The sequence below is a fragment of the Ciona robusta genome, chromosome 5 (assembly GCF_009617815.1).
Source record: "Ciona robusta chromosome 5, ASM961781v2".
NCBI lineage: Eukaryota > Metazoa > Chordata > Ascidiacea > Phlebobranchia > Cionidae > Ciona > Ciona robusta.
The window spans coordinates 5,690,162-5,713,493 of NC_143239.1; the positions used below are offsets into that span (position 1 = coordinate 5,690,162).

The window sequence follows — 23,332 nt, forward strand, 5'->3', positions numbered from 1 at the left end:
AGCTGATGCGAGGCGTCGGTCACGTGAGCAATCTGACCAATCAGCTTTAAGATTGGATGGCTGACTGATTGTGACGTCGGTTTAACTTAGAGACGTAACTTAACTTCACAATAATTCGCCATTTTGGATTGTCAACGTTCCTATTCAATAAAGCTGTGGTCCTATACGGTCAGACATGAACTACTGGGCGACCAGTTTTACATTTAATCTCATCATGACTGATTTGATAATGCTTTGTTACTTTCCCAAGTTATGTCTTCTAATCTCCGCTTTATTTTCTTATTAATTAATCTGAACACCGTTTAAATCTCGATATTCAGGAGTCGACAACTGTCTGAGATATGCAACATTGACTTATAGATGATTACCACATGCGACATACGGGTAATACCTGCTACAAAATAGGAATCCAAATCGACCAAGAAACTCCATTGGTTTAAACAAAACTGCAACGTTTTACTAAATCGGTATGAACAAAAATGTAACTCGATTTCAAACGAAACTGAGTTATATTTACGGCAAAGTGAAGAAATACTAACAAAAATTAAATAAATTTTGAACGGTAACAAGGGAACGTGCGATTGTGAAATACCATCAATGACAAAACCAATGAATAATAAACACACAGTTTAACTTCATTTTCGCTTTTTCATAATGTCGCTCACGACTTCACGGAAGCTCGTACGGCGGGACTTTCCCTTGAACGAGCCCATTCTAGGGGAGGTCGGAGCAGACCACGTGACGCCTGGTTCCGCTTCGTTGCTCGGGATGGAAGATAAAGAAGAGCTTGATGCTCTGAAATATATTGGTGGTTGGTCGTCGCTGGAATCGGCGTCTTCATCATTGTCTTCTGTTACTGATATGGATGGAAGGGATTGGAGGCTGGAGGTGCTCCCGGAGTTCCTCGGAGGGGAGGATTTAAAGAAGTGCCGAAGGATGTTTTGCGTCGGACTCTTCTGCTTTGCCTGGGAGGTTGATGATGGAGATGGGGTTTGGTGGGGAGTCTTCCCACGACTCAGAAGAGGAGAGATCGGGGAGTTGCCTTTCCACATCTGCTCTTCGCTGATCACGTTAGGAAAGAACCGAAATCGGCTGCCAGAGGGGGAGACGAGGACAGGAGCAGATTGCGGAGGTCGATGGGTCGGCTCCTTCTCACTGTTGTTGTCGCATTCAGGTTGTAAAGTAACGCTGAGGTTATTTTTGTTTAATGATTTCTTTCTCGCGCGAGAAGTCGGAGAAGATTGTGATTTGAGGCTGTTTTTTCGACTAAAACGGCCGGACTTTTGCAACGAAGTTGGCCGACGTCTGATGCCATCGACCGACTGAAATTCGTCCTCGGGGGACGAGACTTCATCGGCGCTAACGGAACCGCCATTCCCAGTTAGCGAATGTACGTGTCTGAGGCCCTTGTTAATTGGACTGTTTCGATTTCTATCATTCTGTTGGGCCTTTCCCTCAGAGCCTAACTCGCTGAGCGCGCCAACTGATTTGCACTTTGAGGTTAAACTCTGTTTCCTCAGTTTTGGCGAGAACGCTTCTCCTTTCCTTTTACCCCACCCTTCACCCGTTGATGATTGCTGCCGCTTACAATGATCCTTTATCATAAGCGCTACATCTTTCAAACTTGGACGCCTTGACCGAATTCCTTCCTTCGCTCTTGCGGTGAGAATATTATTTGTCCTTGCGAGCCGAAAGACTCCTTTAAACAGCTCCTCTGTTTCCGGAAATGACTCAGCTGCAGAAGCTTCAGCAAACGAACAAGCAGTGACTGTCTCAGACGCTTCAGCACCCTCGACGTAACTGACTTCTCTGCAAAACAAGAAAACATTTTAAATCTTAATTTTGTGATGCGAATTTAGTATTTAGTATAACTTGATATACTGTGGTTTATATTTTCGGTTACAGGGCGTTATTAGCAAATAAACCGATGGGTTTAATTAAATGTTTCCGGAATAAACATAATATATGTGCCTGTATTAAGAACAAAGTATACATTTCTACTGCACCACTTAAAATTTTTCATACAGGTCTATCTCAAATCAGACTATGTTTATAAACGACCTTGTCGACTGTTAGGGCAATATCGGTTTAACGTTAATTAATAGGATGCGTATGAGACATCTCTCCCTTCGGGCATGTAATTATTCCCCGTATGGCTACAGAGTGTGTATTTCATATGGCGCATTTTGACAGCAAATATTTCCACTTTTTGCGATTAGATTTGACTAGATTATACCTTGGTAAAACAAAATGTAGGAAAACTTATAAACAGTGAAAACTTATAAACACTTATAAACAGTGCTGTGTTTTGCATTAGCCAACTGATTATCGAGAGCCAATATACAAAATTTACATTAGGTTATGCTTGATTCAAAGTAAATGAGAGATAAAGCATAATATACAAATTATATCTACATTACAGTATAGGCTATACTGATTACATCGTTTACTACCAAATGGAACGAGAAGAGTAAATGGCTATATATATATATAGTAGGGTGGGGGAAGATGGGACACCTTTTTGTTCTAATTTCTCGTCCCATTTGGTAGTAAACAAAGAACATTCAAAGAAATACAAAACCGTAGCCTCACGACTCCCATAGGCCATTGTTAATTGTTTAAAACACGATCCGGATATTTGGATATTATGTGCTAAAGCTGTCCCATCTTTCCCCACAGTACTCTATATATGTGTGTACAGAATCACAAAACAGTCGGCCTGTGCCTCCAAAATGTTTAATTGTGCAAAACACAGGAAACATGGGATTTAAGCGATAACGGTATCCGGTATTTTAATTGGGCCATGTTACGGTATTTAGGTGATTTCCTACAGTAATATACACAACCTTTAATTATTCCAAATACTTATATTTCTCACCTTAAATGATCAAGATCTGATTTGTTGCCAACCAGAACAAAAGGAATAACTTTTTCATCTTGAAGTTCGTTATAGCAGCGACGTACGTCTCGCATGAGTGCGCACGCGTATTCGAAAGATTCTCTCTCGCTGACGCTGTAAACGATGACGTAGGCATCAGGATGTGACGTCATTGTGGACAGGTGTTTGTGTAAGCTCTGAAAATGACAAATATATCGCTATCGGTAAGCTAATCCGGTGATAAATTAAAGTCTTCTGTCGCGGTCGTGCGTGGGTTATTTGATATTGATGGAGGATTGTAATAAATTGCTCGATATTTGCTCGATATTTGCTTGACCGCGATCAGGCGAAGGCCCTGATCTTCATTTGATCAGCGATATACGCCAAACTAATAGGTTGAGAATTTACGGAGTCGCTTTACGTATTGTCACTCTGTATTTGCGGATGCGTAATGGGTTCTTTACTTTACTTTGAATTTTCTGTTTGTTCTACTGGCTTCTGTGACAGGGGCGTATAACTATAGAAACGCCGCATTGATTTATGAAACGCGTTAAAACTTTCTATTTAACTCGCAAACAAAAATCTTCGAAATAATCGGCCAAATATATCAGAAGATTTACGCGTCCGCCGTAAGTATATCGTTTCATGTAATCTTGACAACTTTATCAGCGCCCGTTTTTATGGAGTTCAAGCTGGATATAAGTATCACGGAATTGTGCGTAACCTTGATAATGCGGATCATATGCTATAGTAAGAACTGCGGACGCTTAAGCTTCGGATTACCATGGTTTTCACCCACAAAGAAACATACATGGTAACTCGTAAGCTGACACGAGAGGCATGAAACAGAACACCCATGCTATAACGCTTGTCGTTTACCGACCACGCGAGGTTACAGCAAGTCACATTCATTTAGTCCATTCGGCAAAAAATCGATCACTAATTAGTTACAAGAAACTATTTCGAGTCATCCATTAGTATTTTTGGTTTTGGCGTGGAAGCAATGAAATTGCCATCAGGGGATTTGGCTAATTTAGACTATTATTGGAATGTATCGATCCTGGTAAATTTAAACAGTTTTAAATATAGTTGCGTTGCCTTGCGGTGATACGGTATATAGCTTTTACCAAAGATAAAGTGCATACCAGGGGTTGTGCTTATAAGAATTGCGCAAAACAAATTTACTTAAGATTGACTTTTAATATTGACAGGTAGTTATAGCACAACATATTCCTTGTTCATTTTAACATTGTCGTCTTACACGCTATAGTTAAATGTATGGTGGGGGGATGGGATACATTTTCATTCTATTTTCTCGTTCCATTTGGTAGTAAACAAAAAACATTTAAAGAATTATAAAACCGTATCCTCGCGACTTGCATAGACTATTAGTAATTGTTAAAACACGATCAGGATATTTGAATAATATGTGCTAAATATGTTCCGTCTCCCCAGCCTATGATGGTTGCCAGAAGGCTAAGATGGCAAACTAAGCCGGTATAAGTGTTTGGCTTGATTAAATACTTACTGTGCATGGTAGAGCGTCGCAGATCTCAGCCGTAATCCACTCTCCAGATAAATTCACCTCGTGTTGGTAGGTTATCTCTGCGAAATACGAAACTCTGTGTCAGCGAAGGAAATATATGGGCGAAGGGTTAATGCGGTGCGAATACCAGCACCGGTAAAATAGATTTATTGAGTTTGCCGTAGTGGTTCGAAGGCATAAAAGGTCGAGTCTGCTAACACGAATGTGGCATTTATTATCGCCGACAACTACGCAGTTCTTTTCAATGGTGATTTATGTGTTGGTTTTAAAATAGAGCAAGCACATATTTAACCATCTGTCGGAATATGACTGCTACCATGCCTTATACTCAGATACACAATTACGCAGTTACCGAAACTGTTGAATTTTAAACAAAAGCAAAACTCTTTTAAGCCTATATTAAACCATGTGTCTTAATGTGTTATACCATAGCGTGTCTCACACTCAACCGTTAAGTAGTTACCCAAATTTTAAACAACGGCACAACTTTTCAATCATGGCCACATAAATGCGCAAAAAAGTGAATTTAATCTGACGATGACATGTCAAAAATTCAATTTAAAAGAATGCAACCCGTCTAGTATTTTGCTTACAGTAACGGAAGGACATTTTACAATAATGTAAAGTTTTGGCCAATTTAAGATGCGGTTATCCTGGATTTAAAACCGATGCCCTCAGATAAGGAATCAATTTTGGCTGTAATTTCAAGGTATTAATACAACTGGGTTGTACCAACTGGTACAGTGCATGTACGTATGTACAAAGTGAATGAAAACCACAATCAAAGAATATTCCGGTACAACTATACATAGTCGGTTTTAATCATATTGGTCCAACGTTCAAAATTACCAGGAATTCAATAAATACGTCAGTAGCCATGCAAAACTATGGGTTACGTCGGTTCTTTGCAATTATACGAAGGTGGACGGTACTTGTTTAAAGTTAGGAGTGCTTAAACATAAGGCTTTTTAAGTGGCGAGTTTTAACGGAATTTATGCGCTCGCGAGCGAAGGTCGAAAACCGGATTGTGTTGCGTATTTGGTGGAATGGTATTTTAATTAAATAAGAGAAACTCACCTCTCCCGGATAGGTACTCCCCTATAAAACGGCGTGTTAGAAATCTCACGATGAGAGCTGAAAATAAGATATGGTTGTTATTTTGAATGAGCGTGAAACAGCCGGGTGGTAATTCATTATGTAAACTTCTTGTTCGAACAGACAGCCTGAGGATTATCCTTAATTGCGAGGCTTAAGCGATGATTCTTACACCGCGGGAGGCGAAATATTTGCGGAGATTACGTTCAGTTTACGACCAACTTGCCCAAGTTTTCATTGAGGTATTTAATCCAGTATCTATCGTTTGAAATGGCGGCTTTCGATCGCAAAGTGGCGTTCAATAAATCACAGTTTAATAAAGACCTAATGACGGCCTTTAAATTATCGGGTTATCGCGCCAGTGCTCCCTGTCAAAATGTCGCGCTAAAGCCGCAGCTTCAAATTTTATCTCCTTGCCAGTTTAAAGACGTCAGCGCGGCGGCTTATCGGGGCCATCGAACAGGCAGGCAAAGTAACTTTTAATGACAACTTATCAACTAAAGCCTTGGCCGCTTAGAGCAGCGGTGAGGCCTAGAGCTGCGTATAACACATGCGACTTACCTGATTTTCCAACACCCTTCGCGCCCCAGATAACCAACTTTATAAAGCGCGGGTCTGAAATTTGCTGGGTACCTCTCATGGCGGCTCCTATGAACAACAACTGTTCCTCACATCAGGTATTACTCAGCCAACAGTCGTAAATTTAACAGCCTTACCTACGCAATGTATGCATAACCATTATTAAGCCTTAAGTGATTTTCTCTCTTTTACCACAGATACTCGCTAATTAAACACAATATCGCTTAGGGCTGGTGCGCCCACACATAATCATTTGCTGGATTACCTTACCCTGTTGTGGCACCGATACACGCCACCAACTGCCAATGCAAGACTATGTTGTTACTTCTCCGATTCCTACCGAACGCACGGTGGGAAAAAAGCTGTTTGCGCTGTAGCCTTTTTTTTGCGATCGCGGGCGGATACAGTAAAAGTGACTATCCGAACGCCAACAATTGCTGAAATCACGTTAGCGTGTTGAAAAACATAGTCACGGCTTTGAAAATGCGTCACAAAATTTTACGATATTTGCTCCACAACGGAATGCGGTGACTATAATTTTGTATTGTTCGTCAGAGTATTTCGATTCGACATAATAAATACAGTGCATGTGTGGACTAGGATTTAGCGTAGATATCGGTACACGGTGATTACGGATGCGGAGTAATCTTCGACTATCTACTGTTGTTTGCAGGAGTTCGTAAACAACATTACGTAACTGCTTGTTACTGGAATGAACCAGTTGATACTGGTTTTTATATTACATTCGTCAACGATTTAGAAGCACCGAGTTTTACAATGGGGGAATACAGTTTCGTTGTGAAAGCAGCTTATACCAATCGGCAAGTATTTTACATTGGATTGAATAAATGGATAAACAGCCGTTTTCACGCCAAATCGTGTAACTGCAGCTGTTAAAGTCGTGAGGATACGTTTTAGAACAATTCTGTAAAATATTATTTGTGTACTACCAAATGGGACAAGAAAAGAATAAAAAACGTTCTATCTTACCCCGCCCTACTATACATTACCAAAACACAAATATAATCAAGAAACTAACAAATGCATCAGGTTTCGTATTGCACTATCATGGGTGAACCAAGCTCTAACTCCCTTTGTAAGGCTTCCATGTCCTGTGGGTGCATACGATGTAAGTCGGACCATTCAGCGAGCAGAGAGGACGAGCATTGCTCTGACGCTGCTGACGTCATTAACTCCTGGCTCGTACCAGGCGCCACGTCACCAGCAGATTGAGGTATGATGTCACTTATGTCAACCCCAAGCCCGTAGCCGATCGCACCGAGAGATGGGAACTCTCCATGATTGGAAACATTAAGCTGGAAAGGGTAAAGCACGAGAATTAATGTAACTTATTTATTCTCGTGGGCGTGGAAATGACAGTCGTTGTACACGTTTTTTTGCTTCACACATCTCGTGTCCAGGTGCGAGTTTCCACATATGTAACTTTGTGCTTGATTATGGTTTTGAGAAGCAGCGTCAAGCCTCGAATCCATAAACTCTGGGCCATATCTAAGCGGTAACAACTTTGCCGCAGCATGTTAAGAGCTTTTGTAATCTATATTTAATTACCACCCACTTTGGGGTTGCATATATTATAATTGATTAATATACACTTCTCAGAATAGGCTGCGTCTAATTGAACGTAATAAGGTCAAGATACCGCGTTGGGAAAGATCGTTTCAACAGCTCAGCATGGTATAATGACGCACTAGGGCTCGATACAGTGTCAGTTAATCAGCTGTAACCGCAGCTTGTTCTATGTCGGCGCTGAGCTCGCCCAGACTGCAGTTAAATTAACCGAGACGTAGCACACGGAAAAATACAAATGATCACTATGTCTCCTAAAGTCGGGACAGCGCTAATAAATTGATGGTTAAGAAAACAGAAACATGCCAGTTCAATTATAAGTGCAACCATGTAACACTTACACTTTACCAGCAGTTTAGACGATTTATAGAAACACCAACGAAAGAAATTGTCCAACTATATATTAACTGCTTGTTACTAAGGCATGAGGCAAAATGTCGTTCGATTTGTCATCGCGTGTGGGAAAATTAAAAAAAAATGATTAAAATTTGACGTCGCGTGTAGAAAATTTAAAAAAGTGATTAAAATTGGTCGCCGCTTGTGAAATTTTTTTAAAAAAATGATTAAAATTTGACGTCGCGTGTGGTAAGAGGGAGTGTGTTCTTTTGCTTTTACCAAAATAGATCGTTTTGACAGTTCCCCGATACTCAAAGGCCGTTTTTTCATTTCATAACGTTAGAGCTTACGTAACATAGATGAGTGATGAGCGCGGTTTGAACGGGCAATATGGAAACAGATTGGAAAGATGGTTATCACTCACACAATACACGGGGTAAATGCCAAGGTCGTTAAGAAGTGCGCATTACTGACGCCTTGCAACTTACCCTGCCGGCGAGTTCTGGTGTCCTTGCGGCTTCTTTTTGCTTTGCACCTAAACAAAACAGCGTCAAAACGAAATTAAAAAGTTTAAATTATTTATCCTTGAGTGGCGGGGCAAAGACAGTCGTTGTAACACGGGTGTTCTGTTACATACACTTTGTGCCCGCTTACGAGTTACTGCGTATGTAACTTTATAGTTAAATACATATTTTCTTCGTAGTGTATGGTTTGGTTGACAACTTATATAACCCACAGTGCCATAAGGAACCACTAGGTTGTCTTGTCCACGAACACAAACGCTCACAATGGCAGCAGCGTAAAGCCCTGAAACTAAAGGGGTAAGGCAGTCTGTAAGTAGACAATACCTTCCAATTCTTGCGGTGGATTATGCAAGTCATGGTTTACGTGAAACTGCTGAGTCAGCACCCTATCCACAGTTCCAGGACTGATGGCTGTAAGACCTTCTGTATCGGACCTTGTAAGGGTTTGAGTGGTTAAGTCCTGGTTTGAAGGCTGTACTGAAAGGGAGGACGGTCTTTTTACTTCCACTTGCTTTTGCTGTGTGTTCTCCGTACAGTTGGTCCCCCAGGATGTGTTTGGGACCATACTGGTGTTTGGGGCTACGGTGGGGTGGTCAGTGCTAGGTTGTAGCATTGGGGACTCAGGAGCAAGTCTGGCATCCAAGGAAGGCACCAACCAAGTTGCATCGTCTATGTGAACGCTATTCGGTCGTACATTGGTCGCTTCTCTGTATAATAATTTGTGATATATGGTAAGGTGGGGCAAGATGGTACATGTTTTTATTCTTTTTTTTATCCCATTTGACAGTGAACGAGAATATTTTAAAATTATAACCGTATCCTCACGACTTCCATACACCGTTGTTAACTGTTTAAAACAAGATATAATGAAAAGGTGTCCCATATCCCCCCACCCCACTATATGTTATATTCACTTACACAAGCTGTCGTTGCCTCGCTTGCCGGATACTGGATGGTGGAAGGCTTTGGTGTCGTATCAACGTAACTTTCGGTTCTGTGTTTACATTGAATAAAATGCAATTGTTTACCCTTATGTGGCGGGGCAACAACATTCGTTATTACACAGGTGTTCTGTTTCACACACCTCGTGCCCGATACAAGGTATGCAACTTTGTGAGATTTTTATATGTTTGGTCGACAAATTTAAAAATCTCACAATTGACAATTGAGTTGGAGCAATTGCGTTTGGATTTCCTCAAACTTGTAACCTCTAGGCTAGAGGCAGATACGCTAACTATGGCAACGAACAGGAAGCCTAGTGAGTAAAATGGCTGCAAAATCCCAAATTTTTACCTTCTGTTTCAGTTTGTTTAGCTGGATTTTCAGTTGTTGTTGATTTTTGCATCTTTGTCCAGCGGTCCAATAAACTACGGTCAGCCTCTGAGAGCAAATTCTTTGTTTCTTCCCTTCTCTTTCGCTCCTTCTCCGCAGCTCGGTCTAGTCTCTTCTTTCTCTTGCTTTCTCTCTCTTTCTGACGGTCAGCGGCAGTGACAGATTTTTTCACTTTATCCAAAGGTTTCCCAAGACCTATGTTTAAAGATCAAAAGTAAACAAAAACACTATAAGCAGTTTAGAAACGTATCTTGAAGATACTTTAAAACATAATTTTAATATTAGTTATTTCACCAACTAAAAATTACAGAATTTTACCTTTTTGCTTTGCAAACATTGACGCAAATATGATGTCCCTTATTTTAAGCTTTGTGTCTTCCGAGATAGTCTTCTTTTTCGCTGCTCCCTTTGTGTCCTTAACTGGCTCATCCTGGAAGACCTGGACTGTGATCATCGGCCTCTTCTCTGCCTCCGCTTCCCCCGCATCCAGATCCATAGAGGATGCAGCATCCGGGGCAGACTCCTTGGGGAAGGAGATGGGAGCAGCTGGCTTTTTGAAGATCAGAAGATCATTTTTAGGAGGATCTGTCTTCTCTGATCTCCGAATGGGTGTCAGTTGTTTTGCAAAACTAAAAAAAGCAGTCGTTGATTTAAAAAAAATCCTAAAAAGTATTTTATGTTACTACAGTATTGTATGCTCTTTAAATATAAAATTCTAATTACAAAATATTACAGATTTCATTTTTTAAATCTGTAATACCATGGTATATTGGTATGTTTTGATTGTTTTCCCTTAAACTTTTACAAAACATAAATATTTAAGTGTGCTAGTCTTGTAAATACATTAAGATTATCATACCAAAATACAAATATATATATAAAAAGATCTCAAAGTTTGATTCCAGAGTAAACAACACACATGGATTGAGCAATAAACATCTGCATTACAAGTTTCATATTTTAGGGAATAATATGACAGCATGTTAACAATTTTTTAATAAAATTGATTTTTAATAATTTTTTTAGGGAATAATATGAACATATAAAGTTTATCAGGGTAAAATACAAATATCTATAAATAATCCCCAAAGTTCTCTTGGGAATAAACCACACATGGCCTGAGAAACAGGCATGTGTAATTTCAGGCTATAATATGAAATCATTTTAGCAATTTTGTATAAAAGTAATAGTCAATATCAACCCCTAATATTTATAATGGCAAATACAATATCTATAAAAAGGTCTCATAATTTCATTTTGGAGTAAACAAGGCCAGAGTACTACGTAACTTATACACCACATCGATGGCAACTTACGTAACTTAAATTATAGGCAAAATATAAACCATGTCTGGCGGGCGTGATTTCAAACCAAATATTATTTATATTAACATCAGATTATAAAGTGTCGTGTGCTGACTGTGCCAACCATGAGCAAATTACGTGTGTTTCAAGTTACCGACACCAGTTTATTAAGTCACAGTCGTATTATTTGTTGCTGCTGTGGTTAAAATGACGCAGCAGTTTGGTGTAAAATAGTTTCTCAGAAGCTACCTGTTGTGTCGTGTTTACTTTGAAAAGGGGCTTAGTGCAGAGGGTGTGGTCAGTGAATAAATAAATGAATGAATGTAACTTACTTTATCCTCACGTGGCCAGAAAACGACAGTCTTAATAACACGGGTGTTCATACACCTTGTGCTTACGAGTTACCATGTATGTTACTTTGTGGGTGATTATTTTTGGGGATTTTTTTTATGTATGGCTGAATATTTGGACAACCCATTAGTGACCACTGGGTTAGAGTAATTGCAGTTAAGTGTCTTGTCCAAGGACACATACGCCCACAGTGGCAGGGCTATGTTACTACATATATCAATAAACTATAAATATGCCATGTGAATATGATTTTCTACTAAATGGTAAATTAAAATTACGGAAATATTAAAATTACGAATAAAATTTGTGAATACAAAATACAGGTCATGTCTGAAACAAAACACTCACATCACAACTCATATTTCACTCACCGATTCTTTTTCTCGTGATACTTTTTGATCACGGCTGTTACTTCTTCATGCACTCCCTCCCTGGTGGCCGTTGCTTCAAATTGGAAATCAAACGGGGCATGACAGGTTGGTTCGTCATCTTTATCATGGTAGCCGGATAGAAAGGGATGTGTAAGGGCTTGAACAGAAGTTGGTCGCTCCTCTGGATTGAATCTAATCAGTGAGGTCAAAAGGTCAACCTGTGAAAAAAAGAGATACAGTTTTTGGAAGTATTGAATTAATACCTAAATAAATATTTTACAAAAAACTGTAAAACATAATTGAATCTCAAAATATAATTTATAGGATGTAATTATTACGAATCAGTATACTATTGTATTAAAGCCATGTTACTGGTAATTAGATAAGCATCATTTGAAAAATGAGCTCTTTAAATAAGTGGCTGATGTGAAAACAGAATGCTAAGCTTACGACTGTGGACGTAGTGGTGGGGGTGCTTGGGGGGACATGACAATATCAACCTCAATCCCCATTTTGTTAAAAATGAAACAAATGTGTCGCTCATGCTCACCATTGGTTGTGTGGCTTTGGTGTATAGCTGTTTAAATGGGGTGGCTGATTTGCTGGGAAGTCCAGTTACATAGTTACGAACACGATCCGATCGAATTGTTGAAACGAGGCCACTAGGTGGTGAACCGAGCACGGAGATAATAAGTTGGAGTTGGTGAACGTAATGTTTACCTGGTTGGGTAGGGTGGGAAAATATATTAAAGAAAGAATAAGATATTTGATGTTAATGTTGATGCTAAAATAGAAAAAATATGGTCCATAACAAAATCTTACAAAGAAAATATAAAACAAAATAAAAAGTTTAAAATTTTAATAATAGATCTAATACAAGGCTGTACCAGGTGTTTAACATTTTTACGAACCTGGAAATATCTGTCTTCTTCCAATCATTTCAGCGAATATACAACCAACAGACCACATATCAATGGCTTGGCTGTATCGACCAAATGATAACATCAGTTCAGGTGCTCTGTACCATCTGTGTATTGAAGAATTAACAATTAAGCATCGATAGGCATTAGGTATACACTTAGCAGAAATTGTCCTAACGCAATGGTTTCTTATGGGTTGTCCAAATTGTTAGCCACACATTTTAAAAGAAATGAAACAATCTCTGAAGTTACATTTGTGGTAAGTTGTAGTTGGCATGTGTTGTATGAAACAAAACACTCCTGTTATAACAACTGTCAATGCCCCGCCATGCCAGGATAAATAAGTTATATTCATTCAAACCTGGTAGCAACATATTCTGTCATAAAAGATTTATGATCTTCTGGTTCCTGAGAGACAGCTCGTGCCATGCCAAAGTCACCGATCCTCAGTTCACAGTTTTCATTCACAAGAAGGTTACTTGGTTTTAAATCCCTGAAACATAAAAAAAAGATAACATAATTTTTATTTATCTCTTTGAAAACAATAGCGAAGAACATGTTATTTAAAGAACGATATGAAGGGAATCAATGGCAAAAAACAGTTGTTAATACATGCTAAAATTTGACTACTTCCGCTTATCAAATAGACAGTGTGGGTAGGCCTATAGATTGAACGGTAATTGATCAAGCAGGTAGAACATGAAGGATGAATGTTTTTCAAAACAGCTCTTCTGGTATTTATTTGCGAACCTATGATAAACTATGTTGGTGTTAAGTGTTGTAAAGACGACCCCTGCATCCTGGATAAAGACGACCTATAGGAAGTTAGTTGGTTGGTTGGTAGGCAAACAAATACCAGAAGGGATGTTTTACAAAAATAGTGTAACATGCAACAGTGTATAAGATGTAGATATGCTTACCTGTGGATTACATTAGCTGAATGAATATATTTGAGACCTCTTAGTAGTTGGTACATGAAGTAACAAATGTGTTCAGTGGTGAGAGGCTGGTCAGATCTGTTGGGAAAAGAAACTTAAAACAATGAGTTACAAATCTAAGAGTTCATGGGTTCAAGTTCAGGGTTTAATGTCCTTGAGCAAGACACTTAATGGCAATTGCTCCAACAAAGTGGTACCTTATGGGTTGTCTATATCATCAGCCATACTTTACAAAACATAGTTACTTACAAAATTACATACAGGTCAAATCTTAGCGGGCACGCATATAAAACAGAACAACTGTGTTATAACGTCTGTCATTCACCACCACACGGAAATAAATAAAATACATTTATTTATTCATAGTTTTGGCTGAATGAAAAAATACCTTATAATATGATGCAGATCCGACTCCATGAGGTCCATGACAAAATAAACATGTTTAAAGTCTTCTTTCTTGCTTTGAATGATACTCTTGATACCAACAATATTATCATGCTTGAAATGAAGAAGAAGTTTTAACTCTCTGAGCGTTCTTTTAGCTGTAGTGACAACTTCGAATGCTTGGACAACTTTCTTAATAGCAACATGCTTTCCTGTGATTACAAAAGTAAAAAGAATAATAGGCACAAGTAAAGAATCCTCTGGTACATTTCAAGTTAGGCTGGAAAGTGTGTTGGTGGTTATTAGTATGGGGACAGTGGATGAATTGGGGGTTACTGGTTGGTTGAAAGGTTAAGCGGTAAGCAAATAACGTGCGAAGAGAATTATTTACTAGCACCCTGACTTTTTGTAGTTTGTATGAAGTACAACTTTGTATTTGAAACATTTAAACAATAATTGTGTTGATTTACCTGTTTTGTTGTCAATAGCAGAACATACAATGCCATATGCCCCTGTTCCAATGGTTTCTAATATTTTGTATTGCGGCCCAACGTCAAATAAGACAAATCCATCTGATGCTTGATGCTGTACACCGAGTTTTCGGCTCAGTTTCGATTTTATTAACACTTTTTGAGGCTCAGACTCAGCCATTTCTTTAGAAGCTACAATTCTGTCAAAACCTTTTTAAAAATAAATACAAACATGCGTATTAAAATCCGAGATGGTATTTAGCTGTATAAGTACATTTATTTAGTGTAGATTTGGTTCTTTAAAGCACAAATAGCGACTTTCACTTTTGTTGTTGGGTTTGGTCGAAAGTTTTACGAAAATCCCCTATAGTAGTAAAATTTGATGCTCAATAAAGCATATCACATAGAGATTTTGTTTTGCGTTACATGCGCATGGTTCGTTTTGAAGACAATTCTTGTTTTTTTAATGGTGTGATAACGATTTAGATATATTATGAGCAGCAATTTCGACGAAAAAAGTGGGACAGTGGACTGCAAAACAGATTGGGGGCTTTGGTATCAAACTGCAGAAGAAATTGTTGTCGAAGTGCAGGTTCCAGAGGGCACACGAGGAAAAGAGGTGTCCGTCAAAATTTCACATAACCACGTCTCGTGCAAATTGAAAGATAAAGTTTACTTTGACGGGGACCTGTTTGAATTTGTGGACACTGAAGAATCGGTTTGGAGTTTAGAAGATCGGAAACTTGTCCGTATTTTGCTCGCGAAAGCTAAGAAAACCAACGGTACTTGCTGGAAATCGCTTTTCTTGGACGGTTCGTGCGCTCCTGACGAGTGGACGTTCGATCAGATGCAGCGCAAGTTTACATTGGAAAAATACCAAGTACAAAACCCCGGTTTTGACTTTAGTTCGGCATCTATTTCTGGCAATTATGAAAACGGGGGTTATATTTAAAATTAAAATAATTAACACTTTCCACAAGCCCAAGCTGTAACGTACATGAGGATTCTTTACTAGTACCCATTGTTAAATGTAATGGCGCATAAAAACTGTGACACAACAAAATCTAACTCTATTTTTCATGAGCTGTTACCTGGGCATGATATAATAATAGCGGAGGTGGAAAAAACTCTGCCAGTGTCTGTTATTGAGCCTTCCGCTTTGCATTTAATTAAGATCACATATTCTGCCATTAAGAATAAACAATATGAAACTGCTCAAAGCAAATCTAACCAACTACTTGACTATGCATGGGAGAAACTAAATACTGGTTACTGGAAAGATGTACCAGTTGAATGGAGAGTGTTATATTCGCATGCAAGTTTGTGTAAGGCATTTTCAACATACATGATTTCAAAAGAGAATTGCAGTGAAAAGATTATTCAAATTTGTGATATGGGTTTACTAATGGGGGCTCCAATATTTAATGGAATTTTCCATAAACTTACTGAAGCATTACATGAACCTTTGCATGTTGATGAACCACCAAATAAATTGGCGCGGAAAATTTTGGAAGAAGATACAATCCCTTTGGCAATAACGGGTCAAAAAATCCCAATTTTGTTTTGTCCTTCAATTGAGGAATTTCAATCTAAATACATGATGAAAGCAGAGCCTGTTGTTTTAGAAGGATGCATGGAACACTGGCCTGCACTCTCTAAATGGAGCAACAACTACTTAAGCAAAATAGCTGGCAAAAGAGTGGTGCCTGTGGAGGTGGGGTCAAAATACACAAACGAAAAATGGGGTCAGAAGCTGGTTACAGTGGATAAATTCATTTCTAACTTCATGGAAAATGAGACACCATCTGATATTGGATACCTGGCACAGCATCAACTGTTTGAGCAAATACCACAGCTACAAAAAGACATTATGGTACCAGATTACTGCTTTATTTCAGACAACTTTTCTTTTGATGAAGAAGATGTGACAATAAATGCTTGGTTTGGACCAAAAGGAACCATCTCGCCCTGCCACCATGATCCTAAACATAATCTACTTTGCCAAGTAAAAGGTTCAAAGTATATCCGTTTATACTACCCGTCTTGTTCTAATGCATTATACCCTTATGAAGGAATGCTAAACAACACAAGCCAAGTAGATGTTGAATCCACAGACAATGATCAGTATCCGCTTTTTAAAGATATTGATAAAACTTTAATACATGAACACGTACTGACCAAAGGACAAATGCTCTATATACCACCAAAACACTGGCATTACATTAGGTCATTAGAGCAAAGTTATTCTGTCAGTTTTTGGTGGGAATAAGTTCTGTCTGTAATTAGAGGTATGGTAAACATTAAAGTGTTTCTCACAAGAATAAATATTAGAGCTAACATGATGCTGATTGTACACACCTGTTGCCAACAGCTGTTGGTCACAGAAAGAAAAAAAAGACAGTATGTCATAGTTGCCATCTTTAATAAAATTACAACCTTTCCATAATGTATTAATTCGTCATTTTTAACATTTAACTTTCATGCCATTTGCCCTTCAATTTTGAACTGAATTTTGAAGTGTACTTAGCAACTAATTTGTTGAAATCATTTTCCATTTGGACGTCTTTAGTCTTGCCACTTCTTCTTTGCCTTTTTTCTTTCGGTTGTTGTGGTTCAGGTCTTGCAGCACGTGCTTGCTTCTTATTTGCTTGGGCATTTCTTACAGATGGTGGCCGATTCAATTTCTTGCTCTCTTTAATCTGTGCCAGAACATTGCCCTTGTTCCGTTTTCGAATTTTTAGGCCAGAATGCTTTGGCATTTTCAGCTTTTTCCCGCTTAATGTGGTCCCTGTACTTCCCTGAAACGGTTTTCGGTCTACTTTACTCAGAATTGGAGAAGGTGTGACTTTACTCTTCTCTACTTTGGGTTTTGGAACATCCCATTTTCTCTTCTTTTTAGGCGCTGTGTTCTCAACAGCTCCTTTTAGCTCATTTCTTGTCAATTGCCGCTTTCTTTTCTGCATTTGAGCCTCAATTGCGAGACGATTTTCGAGTGAAAACTCAACAATTGGTCTCTTTAATGCCCCGAAAATTTCTGGGTTATTGTTAAGTGAACGAAGTGCTTTCAATGAGTCTTCATGTTTTGTTAATGCAACGAATGCAAAACCCAATGAACGCCCAACGCCATTGCTGGTCTTTTTTTCCCGATCCCTCATCACTCTGCACTCAATAATCTTTGGTTTTCTGTTTTCATTTTCGAATACCTTATTTACCAATTCCTAAAAAAATTATTTTCAAATGTAAAAGTGTGTATTTATGTACTTCCAGTTCCATTAACTATAGAACATAATATAAATATCACTTATTTATGCTAGCAAGATAGGACAACCAGTCGTTATCACACAGTTGGCTTATTTCAAATACCTCAGTCATGTTGGGTTTATTAATTTAGACAACCCTAAAGTGATCACTGGGTTGGATGTGTGTTAAGTGTATTCCACAATAGTAGCAGCATCGAGCATTGAACCCAGTATCTTTGGGTTATGCAACTACTTATCCACCAAACCACAGCATCAAAATAAATATTAATTTTAAAATTACCTTTAACTTTGCGTCATCAACTGCCCTTGGTAGGTTATGAACGCACAGTCGAGTTGTAGAGACAAATATATTGGAATTTTTTAGTTTGAGCCTCTTGGCATTTTCAATGCGTTGTCTTTTGTTCAGCTCTATCTCACTGAGACCTTCTGCTGCTTGGGTTCCTGTGTAAGTAATGTTGTTTTAGGAATTAGTATATTAGAATATTACCTTGAATTTAAAACTATGAATGAATGTAACCAATTTACAAAAAATCGAAATTTGAACCTATATAGTTATAATATATATAATCCCTTTTTACCTGGTCTTATTAAGCCTTCATTTGCAAGATACAAATTCCTTTTATCTTCCTTTTCTCTTCCCTCCTCTTTTTTTACTTTTACAAGCTTGGTTGACTCTGCACGGGTTGTTGCTAGGGTGACGAATAGATCTCTCCCATCTAGAGAAATCTAAAAAAAAATAAGAAAAAGGAAAAATGTGTAAAACGTATAAAGAAATTATCTAAAAATAAATACAATAGTTGTAAACTGGTTAATAGGAGCTCATTGAATTTGTTTGTGATACAATTTTACATATAATGTATTCCAAAGGGGACAATGTATAGCCTATTGTATACCAGGAGATTTATAGTCCATAAACGAAAAGGAAAACATAATTTTTCTAATTCCTTAGTTGATATTGGTTCTTGCTTTCATATAAATAACTCAAACATTATAATTTTCAGTAGGCTATTGCATTAAATAAGACAGAAATAATATTTATGTTTAGTTTTTAGTGTTTCCAACTCACCTGTGGTGCCTCGATACATTTTTCAGCTTCTTCTTTTGTTGCGAATTGAACAAAAGCTGAACCCTTTGGAAGGCCTGTTGCTTTATTTATAACAATCTAAAAAATTGAAAAAATTATTGATTTACAAAAACCATGAGATTCTGTTTTATATGAGTGAGGTCCGTGGATTTAGACCTGATTTAACCTATTACACCAACACCCAGGAAGCCTTATGTAAGTGGTTTATGCGACTTCATTCGCAACACAGTTTCTCGCCTATATAAATTTAAATGTAATAAGTTATTAAGTTACATCAGAAAGACAGAAACCACTCACTTTACAGTAATTTATATCCCCAAACTTCTCCATCACAATTTTCAGTTCTGCCTCTTCAGATTCATACGACAAGTTTCGGATAAAAACAGTTTTTCCTTCATGGACATCAGTGGATTCTGTTCGTTTTTGTGGCTTAGCTGAAATAAGATAACAATACATTAAATGATTAAAATAAAGACAACAAAATAATTTTATATATATTCTGCTGTAAAATGAGAAGGTTTAACAACTTAAGCCAGGCATTGCAATACCCTGAATAACATACGTAACTCACTATACAACTGATAGTAAGGAATTTAATTGGGTTTTTTCATCTCATTTGGATTATAAGAAATATTTGCGATTCTTCACAGTTAGGACGAAACCAAGTTTGCAAGATAGCAAGGTGAGTATTAAACTTAGTTTGTAAAAATGGTTACTTTATTTGAGGAAACATTTTTTATACTTTATAATATGGAATTCAACATTAATCAAGATAGGTTACAATTGTGTTGTGTAACAATCTCTCTATATTATATATATTTACTTTTTCCTCCTTATATTACCATTTTTCAACTTACATTTTTTATCAGCTTCTTTGTCTTTTACTGCTCCCTCTTCTTGTTTCTCTTCGTCCATTGATTCATCTTCAGATGATCCTTCATCTTCCTCCTCATCCTCCACCTCACTTTCATCTTCCTCCATCTCACTCTCCTCCTCTTGCTCCTCCTCTTCTTCTTCCTCTTCTTTTTGAGAATCATCTTCAATTGATGCTTTTTCAGATAAATCTGTAGTTTCTTCTTGCTTTGGTACTTCTTCATCTACAAAATTTAAAAAACAAAATTCTAATCATTTATGTACAAACGGGGATATGATTAAATAATACATTGTTAAAAAGTTCTCTTAAAAGTTTTTGTATATTTATTGTGCAATTTACCTTTTGTATCTGACTTCGTTATTTCTTGGTATTTTTCCCTCGGCAAAGCCCAATCTACTGCTACTTTTCTGCCCTTAATTTCACTCATATTCACTTCTTTTATTGCTTTACCCGCTTCCAATACATGTGAGAATTGCACAAATGCAAACCCACGTTTTTTCCCATCTGGTTTTACTGGGATTTTTACTTCAGTGATTTTTCCAAACCTAAATATAAACAAGGAGTTTTAGATAAATAGGTATGTGGCGTTTACTCTGTAAGATAGGCCTATAAAAATGTTCTATGTAATCAAAAAACGATCAAAATTAAAGACACCACATGCAATCTGCTTTGGTAGTTTCTACAGAAGACAAAACATGTCAACCCAGGCTTATACACACAAACACAGGTTACCAATTAGCATTAAAGTTACACACAGATCACTGATACCAGGACTATTTTTCGGTACAACATCTTAATACAACTGATGTTAACACATTAGGGTGATAAGACTCATTTTTTGAATATAGTTCTAGGAAAACTCAACAAAAAGCATAACCAAAACACAAGCAGTACTCGTTTTAAAATGCAAAGAAATTTTCACCTTTTAAACTCAGATTTCAACTCATCTTCCGTACAGAAGAAACTTAGGTTCCTGATGATTAACCGAGATTTTTTAGATGATTTTCGAAACTCCTTTGAATCTGTATCAACTTGCAAGGCAGCATGAATTACGACATCATTAAAATAGGTGTTATTTATCCTAGCTGTCGCTTTTAAAGCTTTTTGCTTGTTTGGAAATGAGACGAGAACTGTTTCATTTTCTTTTTTGACATCAGCTGAGTTAATTTCACCCAAGGATTTTTTCTTCCATAAAGAACTTATATCATTAATAGACTTTAGTCCTTCAATAGCAACAATAAATTTATTACTGGTTGCTACTTCTTCAACTTTTTCGACAGTTTTATCAGAATTGTCACCTTCCAACGGCACGATATCAAACCCAGCCTCTTCATTACTCACTGCTGCTTTACGTTTGTTCTTATTCCCTTTGGAAAATTTCTTTTTCTTTGCAAAAATCACGTTTAGTTTGTGACCGTCCACTTCCAGTGTACTTGGTGAAGCGTTAACTGCTGATTTTGCGTCATCATTGGTTTGGTAAGTAACGAAACCAATACATTTTTTGCTTTCATGCTCAGATTTTGTCTTAACAACAAATGCTTCTTTAATTGGACCATGTACACTGAAAGTCTCTTTTAATTGGTCATTTGAACACGAAGCAGGAATACCTTTTACAAAAACTGTTTTATGGCTAAGAGTGTCATTCATGACTGTAAACGTCTGCATATATAGTATGATAGTAACACAAAAATGCATCTATCTATTTATAAATGATATTGTGATTTAGGGCTAGTAAAAAATCCGACCCTACAGTTTTTGCTAAAAACTAACCCAAATTCCCACGAACCACCAGCCTATATAACCCCTACATCCTATAACACTTTCCACCAGGCTATACTATACTTACTGTACGTTGATATATACAGAATGATTTTTTGACTAGTGCCTATGCTATGATAAATTATAACACGGTTTATAAGGTAAACTACGTAATTAGAAAAAACACTCATAATCTAATCAAACCGTATGTAGTTAAACTGCGCCTCTCTGCTGTCTATTTATCGTAATGCACATAAAACACTTCACGATTATTACAAATACTACACGTGCGACTCGTGACGTCATATGTAAACTAATATCCAAAGTATTCACGCGTTTAGTTGTGATATCATAATGGAAAGGCCCAATTTAAAATGTTTACAATGTCAAAGAGATTAAAACCACTGCAAGTTTCATTTTTAAATCAGAAAACACTTATTTTTTTTATAAAATTTGTGGTTTATTTAGTACAAATATTTAAAGCCAGAGTCCGTATAAAACTCTACACATTTTTAGAACTTTATTCATTCAATACTTTTGTATAAAGCATTAATTAGGCAAAGTAATCTCACCAATTTAGCAGAAGTTAAATTATTTACATTGCTTCGACGGAGATGGCACCAAATCGCGAACGCGTCCAAGCAAATAGCGTCAGATGAGAGCATTTAGATTCACTACCGCAATTAGTCCTATTTCCGTTTTTCCGTTTGGCGTGACGGACTACAGCTGGCGGCATGAGATGTGTCAAGATCATTTTAAACAAGTGTGGGTTGGTACAACCACCGCTATTATACTGTTTTGCTGCTACCATAGCTGGTTGTATAATAGTGTTACTACGACCATAATGTGCCAGATTTTCCTAGGGTTGATGTAGGCAGTTAGTTTTGATCAAGATAGTTATTTACAACACAAGTGTAGGCCGTGATTTATATGTAAATTTAGCAGGTATTTTGTTTACTGCCAAAATGAACCGAAATGCAGCGTATACCATTTCTATGACGTTTTCTTTTTTTTACAATAGATAACGTGAAATCGCGGTAGGGAGAATTTCCCCTTCGGTGCGTTTTATTTTTGCGAGCTGTTGCAGAAGCACTGCAGTTTTTATGATGCGCGGTTTCATTCGCAGAAAATTAACATTTATATACAACTGAGATTTATGAAAAGGAACTACACGGTTAAGGTGGTATGTGAAGTTTAGTTTATTATAAATTTTGTTTTAAAATGATGTTCCATTTGTTATTGTTACGTTGAGGACTTTGACGAGTTCAGTCTACTTTAATTGGCAGTTAATGTCTTTACCAGCTAAAATAATTGACCCATATTGTCGCCAATGTGGACAGACGTTGTATGATATAGAACATTGTATAATTAAATGTAATATTGCGCTAAAGTAGGCCTGGTCTGTTTTATTTATATATATATAATATATTATTTATATTTAAAAATACCATTTTTTAAAAGGACCAATTTTAAAAAAGGTACATTTGTGATTTAAATTAAAACTGTTAAAATTTTAGTCTTTAGTGTATTTTTATTTATATATTGACCGTTATTCAATTATCAATATATGTATATATATGTAAAATGAATGTGCATGTCGGCAAAAACCCGTCGTATTTTTGAGTTATATTTGTAAAGATCAATTTACAATTTTGCTCTTGTGTGGCAATCTTGTATATATTTGTTTACTTTTGTTTGAGTTGGTCAAAAGCAGTTGCTCTCCACTTAAACTAGAACTTTG

The 23,332-nt window shown here is 37.3% G+C and overlaps 5 protein-coding genes across 5 annotated transcripts; 2 read left to right on the forward strand and 3 right to left on the reverse strand.

Annotated features, from left to right (window-relative positions):
* Positions 1-439: 439 nt before the first annotated feature.
* LOC149735962 (uncharacterized) lies at positions 440-6,460 on the reverse strand. Its single transcript, XM_089877802.1, has 5 exons — positions 6,081-6,460; positions 5,502-5,558; positions 4,407-4,483; positions 2,879-3,075; positions 440-1,809 (listed from the first exon to the last, which is right to left on the reverse strand). Exons 1-5 carry the CDS (start codon positions 6,157-6,159, stop codon positions 636-638), a joined length of 1,584 nt encoding a protein of 527 aa, XP_089733928.1. The 5' UTR covers positions 6,160-6,460; the 3' UTR covers positions 440-635.
* Positions 6,461-6,594: 134 nt separating this feature from the next.
* LOC149735963 (mitogen-activated protein kinase 7-like) lies at positions 6,595-14,919 on the reverse strand. The gene is made up of 13 exons (XM_089877790.1): positions 14,616-14,919; positions 14,150-14,357; positions 13,744-13,839; positions 13,185-13,316; positions 12,815-12,930; positions 12,454-12,623; positions 11,904-12,121; positions 10,196-10,506; positions 9,839-10,072; positions 9,464-9,539; positions 8,870-9,252; positions 8,510-8,556; positions 6,595-7,414 (listed from the first exon to the last, which is right to left on the reverse strand). Exons 1-13 carry the CDS (start codon positions 14,794-14,796, stop codon positions 7,145-7,147), a joined length of 2,442 nt encoding a protein of 813 aa, XP_089733916.1. The 5' UTR covers positions 14,797-14,919; the 3' UTR covers positions 6,595-7,144.
* Positions 14,920-15,108: 189 nt separating this feature from the next.
* On the forward strand, positions 15,109-16,957 carry LOC149735964 (nudC domain-containing protein 2-like). The gene has a single exon (XM_089877822.1). The coding sequence runs from the start codon at positions 15,109-15,111 to the stop codon at positions 15,565-15,567; it is 459 nt and encodes a 152-aa protein (XP_089733948.1). The 3' UTR covers positions 15,568-16,957.
* LOC149735965 (bifunctional peptidase and arginyl-hydroxylase JMJD5-like) lies at positions 15,649-16,957 on the forward strand. Its single transcript, XM_089877812.1, has one exon. It carries the CDS (start codon positions 15,649-15,651, stop codon positions 16,882-16,884), a length of 1,236 nt encoding a protein of 411 aa, XP_089733938.1. The 3' UTR covers positions 16,885-16,957.
* Positions 16,958-17,020: 63 nt separating this feature from the next.
* On the reverse strand, positions 17,021-22,055 carry LOC149735966 (RNA-binding protein 28-like). Its single transcript, XM_089877789.1, has 8 exons — positions 20,756-22,055; positions 20,173-20,378; positions 19,817-20,056; positions 19,257-19,393; positions 18,942-19,037; positions 18,454-18,601; positions 18,156-18,316; positions 17,021-17,833 (listed from the first exon to the last, which is right to left on the reverse strand). The coding sequence occupies exons 1-8, from the start codon at positions 21,526-21,528 to the stop codon at positions 17,087-17,089; spliced, it is 2,508 nt and encodes an 835-aa protein (XP_089733915.1). The 5' UTR covers positions 21,529-22,055; the 3' UTR covers positions 17,021-17,086.
* Positions 22,056-23,332: the final 1,277 nt, after the last annotated feature.

Coding starts and splice junctions, on each gene's coding strand:
- LOC149735964 (XM_089877822.1), top strand. CDS start 15,109: ATGAGCAGCAATTTCGACGAAAAAAGTGGGACAGTGGACTGCAAAACA.
- LOC149735966 (XM_089877789.1), bottom strand. CDS start 21,528: ATGCATTTTTGTGTTACTATCATACTATATATGCAGACGTTTACAGTC. Junction 20,057..20,172: donor AACGAAGTCAGATACAAAAG/GTAAATTGCACA, acceptor TAAATTTTGTAG/ATGAAGAAGTACCAAAGCAA. Junction 18,602..18,941: donor AATGTATCGAGGCACCACAG/GTGAGTTGGAAA, acceptor ATTTTTTTTTAG/ATTTCTCTAGATGGGAGAGA.
- LOC149735965 (XM_089877812.1), top strand. CDS start 15,649: ATGGCGCATAAAAACTGTGACACAACAAAATCTAACTCTATTTTTCAT.
- LOC149735963 (XM_089877790.1), bottom strand. CDS start 14,796: ATGGCTGAGTCTGAGCCTCAAAAAGTGTTAATAAAATCGAAACTGAGC. Junction 13,317..13,743: donor TCAGCTAATGTAATCCACAG/GTAAGCATATCT, acceptor TTTATGTTTCAG/GGATTTAAAACCAAGTAACC. Junction 9,540..9,838: donor TAAACAAACTGAAACAGAAG/GTAAAAATTTGG, acceptor ATGTAAACACAG/AACCGAAAGTTACGTTGATA.
- LOC149735962 (XM_089877802.1), bottom strand. CDS start 6,159: ATGAGAGGTACCCAGCAAATTTCAGACCCGCGCTTTATAAAGTTGGTT. Junction 5,559..6,080: donor GAAGGGTGTTGGAAAATCAG/GTAAGTCGCATG, acceptor TCTTATTTTCAG/CTCTCATCGTGAGATTTCTA. Junction 3,076..4,406: donor GCGACGCTCTACCATGCACA/GTAAGTATTTAA, acceptor TGTCATTTTCAG/AGCTTACACAAACACCTGTC.